At 58.3% G+C, this 7,875-nt stretch overlaps 5 protein-coding genes across 5 annotated transcripts; all 5 read left to right on the top strand.

Moving 5' to 3' along the window:
* Nucleotides 1–189: 189 nt before the first annotated feature.
* Nucleotides 190–771, top strand: DQ04_07961040 (putative 60S ribosomal protein L6; the record flags this gene model as incomplete). Its single annotated transcript, XM_009315373.1, has 1 exon — nt 190–771. The coding sequence occupies one exon, from the start codon at nt 190–192 to the stop codon at nt 769–771; it is 582 nt and encodes a 193-aa protein (XP_009313648.1).
* Nucleotides 772–1,279: 508 nt separating this feature from the next.
* Nucleotides 1,280–1,984, top strand: DQ04_07961030 (succinate dehydrogenase; the record flags this gene model as incomplete). Its single annotated transcript, XM_009315372.1, has 1 exon — nt 1,280–1,984. One exon carries the CDS (start codon nt 1,280–1,282, stop codon nt 1,982–1,984), a length of 705 nt encoding a protein of 234 aa, XP_009313647.1.
* An 824-nt stretch (nt 1,985–2,808) lies between these two features.
* Nucleotides 2,809–4,743, top strand: DQ04_07961020 (hypothetical protein; the record flags this gene model as incomplete). Its single annotated transcript, XM_009315371.1, has 1 exon — nt 2,809–4,743. The coding sequence occupies one exon, from the start codon at nt 2,809–2,811 to the stop codon at nt 4,741–4,743; it is 1,935 nt and encodes a 644-aa protein (XP_009313646.1).
* Nucleotides 4,744–5,082: 339 nt separating this feature from the next.
* On the top strand, nt 5,083–6,291 carry DQ04_07961010 (NAD/FAD dependent dehydrogenase; the record flags this gene model as incomplete). Its single annotated transcript, XM_009315370.1, has 1 exon — nt 5,083–6,291. The coding sequence occupies one exon, from the start codon at nt 5,083–5,085 to the stop codon at nt 6,289–6,291; it is 1,209 nt and encodes a 402-aa protein (XP_009313645.1).
* A 365-nt stretch (nt 6,292–6,656) lies between these two features.
* DQ04_07961000 (2Fe-2S iron-sulfur cluster binding domain containing protein) lies at nt 6,657–7,568 on the top strand (the record flags this gene model as incomplete). Its single annotated transcript, XM_009315369.1, has 1 exon — nt 6,657–7,568. The coding sequence occupies one exon, from the start codon at nt 6,657–6,659 to the stop codon at nt 7,566–7,568; it is 912 nt and encodes a 303-aa protein (XP_009313644.1).
* Nucleotides 7,569–7,875: the final 307 nt, after the last annotated feature.

Raw genomic sequence — 7,875 nt, 5'->3', positions numbered from 1 at the left:
TGTGTGTGTGTGTGTGAGGCCGACGGGCTCAGATCAGCGACAGGAATGACATCGCCACCCCCCACTGTCTGTCTCTTATTGGGGGCATGCCTCTGCGGGGCCCACCACTACGGCAACAGCCGCACCTATCTCTCTCTCTTCCTCCTCCTCACTCTGACTGCTGCAACAGGGACGGTGCGTACAAAGGGAATGGCCTCCGCCACGAAGAAACGGCACACCAAGAAGGTCGCCAAGAAGGTCAGCCGCAAGAGCGCCGAGTACTCGACGCTGCGCAAGAGCTGCACGCCCGGCACCATCGCCATCATCCTCGCCGGCCGCTTCCGTGGCCGCCGCGCTGTGATCCTGAAGCAGCTTGCCGGCAACGGTCCGCTCGTCATCTCCGGTCCGATGAAGTACAGCGGTGTGCCGATTCGCCGCATCGACTCGCGCTATATCATTGCGACGTCGACGAAGGTAGACCTGAAGGGCGTCGACACNGGCGCCATCACCGCTGACGTGTTCGCGCGCCCCAAGCAGGAGAAGCGCGTCAAGTCGGAGGGTGACTTCATGGGTGACAAGGCCAAGAAGGCGGCGGAGCGCAAGGCGAAGAAGACGTCCAAGGCCGCACCAAAGGGCACCGTCAGCGACAGCCGCGCGCAGCTGCAGAAGAAGATCGACGCTGCACTCATTGCGGCCATCAAGAAGGACCCCCTTGGTAAAGAGAAGGCCGGCTACCTGCACTCTGTTTTCACCATCAAGCCGGGTGATGTGCCCCACCGCATGAACTGGTAGACACTGTATGCGTGTGCCCGTCTGTGTGGGTGGAGGAGCGGCACGTATCCACGGTACGCTTGACTTGTTCCCGACGATATTCCTTTTTCATGTTTTGATTTCGGTTTGTTGCCGCGCACGCTCGCCCACACCACCCACTCCCGTGAGAGGATGGGGAAGAGTGCCCGGTAACGACGTAACCCACACAAAAAAAAAAANAAAAAAAAAAAAGAACAAGACCCAATGGGGGCCACCAATGGTGGCGTAAGGAGGGAAAAAGGAAAGACGAGGAAGTGAGAAGCAAGGATTCGTTGTATGTCATCTATCTGTATTGTTGCCCTTTCTGTTGTTGTTTTTCTTTTCTTTTTTGGTTGTGGTGGTGGTGGTGGTGCCTGTCTACTCCATTGTGGGTGTGGGTGTGCATTTGTAGGAAGCGGCGAAGACAACCCCGCTTAAGCGACATCAACGCACATACTCATAAACATTAGCACAAACAGCCGAGTCGCAACGAGGGACCGTGCAGCATATCATGCCCTCCGCACCTCTGCCAGGACAGGTGGCGAAGTACAGCAGCCCTCTCTTCATGTACCGCCGCATCATTAAAAACGCGACGCCCAAGGCGCCCACAGTGTTCACGGCGAAGGACAACGCCAAGACCGCGTTTCACGTCGTGACGCAGCGGCCGGGCTTCACGAGCAATCCGTACGCCGTCAGTCGCTGGTATATCAAGGAGAAGGTGCACAGCAGCAATAGAAACAGACTGGAGGGCCTCTACGAGTGTGTGCTCTGTGCCTCTTGCACTGGCAGCTGCCCACAGTACTGGTGGAACCGCGAGCACTTCCTCGGCCCCGCTGTTCTGCTGCAGTCGTACCGCTGGCTCATTGAACCGCTTGACCGCGACTACGACAGCCGCGTCAAGATGTTCGAGCACGGACCGCTGGTGAACTTCTGCCACAACATCTTCAACTGCAGCANCCCGCGACTACGACAGCCGCGTCAAGATGTTCGAGCACGGACCGCTGGTGAACTTCTGCCACAACATCTTCAACTGCAGCATCACCTGTCCCAAATTCCTCAACCCTGGGTATGCGTCAAAGGAAATCAAGCGCATGTGCTCACCGGCCACGCCGCGTGTGCCGCCGCCCCTCGACACGCCGGAGATCAAGCACTAAGTGTGTGTATATGCCTTACTGGGTCTCTCTCTCTAATTGTGTGTGTGTGTGGAGGGAAGTAGACGTTGGACCAGGTGGATGAAGGAAGGAATAGGTGTGTAGCAATTCAATTATATTTATATATTCAGTAGGGAGCAAACTTCTGATGTGGAGGATTTCAGTTTGTGAGATGAAAAGAGTCCGTTGGCAAGCATGGCAAGAATGTGAACGGTTTGGTGGTTTCCTTCTCGTTTGTTTGCTTGTGTGTTTCTTCTTGTTTGCGCTTGGGGGGATGGGGGGAGGGGGAGAGAGGAACAATGTGGCGCCGTTCTGTCTGTCTGTCTCTGTCTCTGTGTGTGTGTGTGTGTCCCGCTCTGCTGGCCCCTCTCTTATGACCTCATCTACTCGGCCAAGCAGCCACACGTGTTGGTGGGAGTGTGGGGAGACAGCAGCGCCGAGCAGGAAAGAGAGAAAACGAACGCAAAACAAAACAAAACAAAAAACAGATTCCCGCAGTGTGCGCGGAAAATAGCGGAGGCGCAAAGTAGGACGGGAGATGGCGGCGGCGTAGACAGCCGCGTTGTGGTGACAGAATGGTGTCCCCTACGCAACTCCCATTGCTCTCCCTTATTGGCTGTGTCTTATTCGGAATGAATCTTCGATGCCGCACGGCTGCTTAACTCGTAGGGCACACACATCTGCTCGTTTGTTTGTTGTTTTGCTTTTTTGTCTCTCTCTTTCTTTTGCACCCTTCTCTGCTCTGGGATGGTCTCACACCGCCACCACCACAGCTGCTGCTGCTGCTGCTTAAAAGAGCAGGCGGGTGGGACAGGAGTAGCCGGGGGAACGCAGAGGCCACAACGAGCATACGAAGCGGACAACGACAAGAACAACAACAACAACAAGAATGTTTCTCAGCTTCTCTGTCACGGGAGTCTTCCTGCGGCCGTTCGTGCAACTCTTGCAAACAGCATCGAAGCAAGGCGAGGGGCTATTCTTTGAGCCGCACGATGACGTGCTGCAGCTTCGCGCAGTGAACAGCAGCCGCAGCACCCACCTGCTTGTCAGCATCGCCACCTGCCACCTCGAGGCGTACCGCTTCTGCACCACGGCGGATTCCAATGAAGCGAACAGAAGCACTCCACCACAAGGGGCGCCATCGTGCGGCGATGATGAAGGTGACGAGTTCTACCTGCTGCTGCCGACCAAGGCTCTCCTCGCGACGGTGCTGCGGCAGACGCAGGGTTTGTGCGCAATGCACATCCGCTACAACGGCGCCGCGACGTCTGACATGATGGTGGGCGACACGCTGCACTGGGAGTGCGTCATGTCGTGCGGCACAGTAAAGACCTTCGCGCTGTTTCTGGCGGAGGGGCGGCCGGAGCGTGCGTACGTGTCGCCCGACTTCTACAGTTTCGACGCGTGTGCGGCGGCGAAGGTGTGGGGGGCGCTCCTTGGCTGGTTTCCCGCGTCGACGCCGCGCGTTGTGGTGCAGCCGCTGGCGTCGCGCCTCGAAATGTGGGTTGTCGACGACGCGGAGGATGGCGACGCGCCGCTCGAAACCGGTAAGGCTGGCGGCGCTGACACGAAGGTGGTGGCCTCGCAGGAACACTTCCTCTTCATGCACTACCAACAGCAACAGCAACAGGACGGTGAGCATGTGAGGTTGAGTGCGACGTCGCTGGAGGGGGGTGAGGCGCGCAACACCGCGAGGTCGCAGGGTGTGCTGCTGCTGCCCGGCAAAAGCATCGAGGTGAAGCCGTTCAAGCAGGTGTGTCTATTGGCGGACCAGCTTGGCATGATGATCCGCGTGCGGACCGGTGGAGAGGGTGTGCATCTCTTCGTAGAGGCCATTACTACGCAGGAGGCCATGCAGACAGCAGCAGCAGTGTCGTCGTCCGTATTCACAGCGGACAACGCGGCCGCTGCCCCACAGACGCTTTTCCAGCGACACGCGGCGCTGTCCGAGACTGCATTGCGGGTGAAGTTCTCCATGTACATCGCGGCATTCGACGTGCCGCACCGTGCACTGGGGAGCGGTGAAGGGCTGAGGACCTCTGGCCGCCGCTCCATCACCTCCACAGTGACTGCAGTTGCGGAGGGATACGGCACCGCCCCGATGTCGTCGGACATTGCCGTTTCCTCTGCGAAGGTGCATCAGTCCGCTCTGACGACGCGTGGGACGCCGACTGAACTCTTGATGCCCTCGACGCACCCAACGGGTCTGCCAATTGCCTCTGCTTCTTCTGCTCCTGCTCCTGTTGTCGGGAGCGTCACAACGCCCCCGCGTGTGTTGGCTGCTGCATCCCTCACCCAGTTTCCTGGGCGTCTGAGTGGTGATGTGTCGGTTGTCAACGCGAGCCCGATGAGCGCATCACTCGGTGGTGGCGGCAGCGTGGTAATGGTGGCGGCAACGCCTGAGGCTGGTGGCAGTGGTGTTACTGTGGCGCAGCACAGCGGCCACAAGCGGTCTCGCGAGGGTGGTGATGGGGAGGGACAGTCGCCGCTACAGTGGGACGGTGACTACATCGCCACCGCCAATACCACTCATACGCACGTGGGGGACTCGCCATCGTTTGTGGCGGCGACCAATGCCTCGATGTGTGAACACACTTCACCACGAGAGAAGCTCCAGCAACAGAAGTCGATGGACGGTGAGCTGCCGTCACAAAGTACGCCATATCCACTGGATTTCAATGCCTTTATGCGGGAGCTTGCGGAGGAGGCGAGGGAGGGCAAGGAGGAAGATGAGGATGACGATGACGATGATCTGCAGCGTTTCCTTGAGAGCTGCGCATCAATGCTCGTGGTGCCTGCGACGCCGTCTACGCATCCTGAATAGCCTCCACAACACATTCACACCACCTCACGCACAGAGAAGCGTGTATGTGTGGGTGTGTGTGGGTGCGGCAGACAGAGACAGAGGAAAGGTGAAGTGTGGTTGAGTATGCCTAATCACAGAGTGGAAATGCGCGCATATGCATATATATACATCTCTCTGTGGGTGTGTGTTTTTCGCTTGCCTGGTAAGTTCACATCACTGCATTGACTACTACTGCGATTGTGTTGTTTTGTTTTCGGTCCTTGCGGTCGTGTTTGTGTCCGCTTTGTCTTCACCCTAGTATAGGGAGAGAGAGAGAGAGAGTGTGTGTGTGTGTGTGTGTGTGAAGCAGAAAGACACATGAGCCAAGCAGAGGGTCATCGGAAGACTTTAGACGCTACGGTGCGTGATGACAACCCCTACAGCCGTCTCATGGCGCTGCAGCGGATGGGCGTTGTGGAGAACTACGCGGCCATTCGCGACAAGTCCGTTGCCATCATCGGCGCCGGTGGCGTCGGCAGCGTCGTGGCGGAGATGCTGACACGCTGTGGCATTGCCAAGTTGCTGCTTTTTGACTACGATAAGGTGGAGCTGGCGAACATGAACCGCCTCTTCTACCGCCCTGAGCAGCAGGGCATGACGAAGGTGGAAGCAGCGAAGCAGACACTCGAAAGCATTAACCCTGACACGGAGATCGTGCCCTACGCCTTCAGCATCACACTGACGGAGCACTGGCAGGACTTCGCCGACGCGCTGACACAGCACGGCGGTGTAAGGCCCAACACGCCAGTGGATTTGCTGCTGTGCTGCGTCGACAACTTTCAGGCGCGCCTGACGGTGAACTACGCCTGTCTTCAGTTCAGCATCCCGTGGATGGAGAGCGGCGTCGCCGAGAATGCGGTGAGCGGGCACATACAGTTGCTGCTGCCGGGTGTGACGCCGTGCTATGAGTGCTGCCCACCCCTCGTTGTGGCAACAGGCATGCCGGAGGCGAAGCGCGAGGGTGTGTGTGCGGCGTCGTTGCCCACCACAATGGGCATCGTCGCGGGTTTCCTCGCGCAGAACGCGCTCAAGTACCTGCTGGGCTTCGGTACCGTAAGCGAGTACGTCGGCTACGATGCGATGCGGGATCACTTTCCCTCCGTCACCATCAAGGCAAACCCCGAGTGCCGCAACGAGACGTGTTTGGCACGGCAGCGGGAGTACGCGGAGCGGCGGGCCGCAATGGGCGACGCGGCCCACCCACTTTACCACGCCACGCAACTCCGCGCGGAGCGGGAGGCGAAGGAGCTTGAAGCTGCAAGAGCGAAGGCTGCTGCTTCCGCAGCGGAGTGGGGCATCGTCGTGGAGGCACAGGGTAAAGAGGACTTGACCGTCAGCTCACAGCAGCAGCAGCAGCAACAACAACAACAACACGCTCGCGCGGACGGGAACAGCGGTGTTGAGTATGCGTACGGTACCAGTAGCGCGGAAGGCGCTAGGGGTCATACGGAGGAGGAGTTTGTTGGTGCGGGGAGTGGCGAGTCACTCGAGGCGTTGATGGCGAAGATGAAGGCACTGCAACACTAAACGCAGGGAGTTGGGAGTAAAGTGTGGGCGCGTTGCATTCCCCTCTCAAACTTTGTGCGTGGAGAGGTTACGGCACGGCCTGGATGGGGGACTAGGACAGGAGCCTTGCCTCATTCTTGGATCCCTGCAGAAGCGGGAAGTAGGCCTCCCACTCACTCGCTCACACCCTCTCCTTTCTTTCTTTCTTTCTTTCTTTCTTTTTTTCGCGCTGGACTCGCTGCTCACGTTGTGCCGTGTCCCGCGTTGGCACTCCTGTTTCTCCGTCCTATTTTTTTTTCCCTGCTTGAGGAGGCAAGGGTTTATTCATACATAATAAAGCTGTGTTAGTGAACTCACTCAGACTATTGGTGTAGTGTCGCTGCAGCATGTCGGAGCAGGAGCCGCTGAAGGAAATCTCGGGCAAGTGCCCCACGCCAGGTGAGCTTGGCCACTCGGGCTGGAACGTGCTCCACAGCGCAGCAGCTGTGTACCCGTACAAGCCCACGCCGCTGCAGCAGGAGGCGTTCCGCAGCTTTATTCACGGCTGGTCGCACGTGTACGCCTGTACTCACTGCGCGTACCACATGCGGCGCTACTTGGAGCGGAACCCGCCTGTCGTCACGGACAAGCTGGCCCTTAACCGATACATGTGCGAGTTCCACAACACGGTCAACAAGAGCGTTGGTAAAAGAGTGTACGACTGTGACCCGATGATTGTGCTACGGCGCTGGCATCCGAAATATCCGGATATGGAGGATCAGCCGACCGTGGAGGAACAGATTGAGGCGCAGAAGAAGCTGGATCAGTTCGAGGCACAAAAGGAGTTGCTGGGAACGCAGCAGCAGCACCAGCCACGCCGTGAGACACATATTCCCTTGACAAAGGGCGATGACGGCGGTGTTGGAGGCGGCAGTAACAGCAGTACCTCTCTACAGCGCCCATCAGAGCGGTGGCGTGTGGAGAGCGCCGACGTCAAGAGCAATGTGGGCACGTTCGCCGCGGGTTGGGGCTCCTTCGGCCAACAAAAACAACAACAGCAGCGGAAAGATGAGGCCGTTGCCCCACCGCGCCAGGAAGAGTCGTCAAATAAGGGCTGGTGGCTCTTCGGCGGCAATTCGACGCGCGGCGACAACTCCTCCAGTCGCAACGACGGTGCGGCTGTCGGTGGCGCCGCAAGGGCTGCTGGCACAGGCGGCAAGGTAGCGGATGACGAAGCCGATGTGCTCTCCATCATGAAGCGCCTGAAGGCCTGCATGGTGTACTGCCCTGAGAACGACAAGAATGCGCCGTCGACGTAGCCGCGCCGCGGGCCGACAGGCATCACACTCTCACCCCTCTTTGTTGACAGAGCGGCATATGCGTGGAGGTTGGGAGGGGGGGATTTGACCGTTGGCCCCGCCCCCCTCAGCCCCTCATCTCATCGATTGCTTCCCCTCGTGTGTGTGTGTGTGTGTGTATTTTGTTGTTTTGGTTTGTGTTGTGGCGCTTTGCTCTCTCCGCTCTGCGGGGCGGGGGTGGCGGCCGCACGAAGCATACCCAACGCAAGCAAACAACGAACAAACCAAAAAAAAAAGGATCAACGAAGCAGCCACATCATTCTTTTTT

The sequence above is a fragment of the Trypanosoma grayi genome (assembly GCF_000691245.1).
Source record: "Trypanosoma grayi strain ANR4 Tgr_796_V1, whole genome shotgun sequence".
Classification (NCBI taxonomy): Eukaryota; Euglenozoa; class Kinetoplastea; order Trypanosomatida; family Trypanosomatidae; genus Trypanosoma; species Trypanosoma grayi.
The sequence above is the reverse complement of the archived record's forward strand: the minus strand, read 5'-3'. Positions and strand labels throughout refer to the sequence as shown.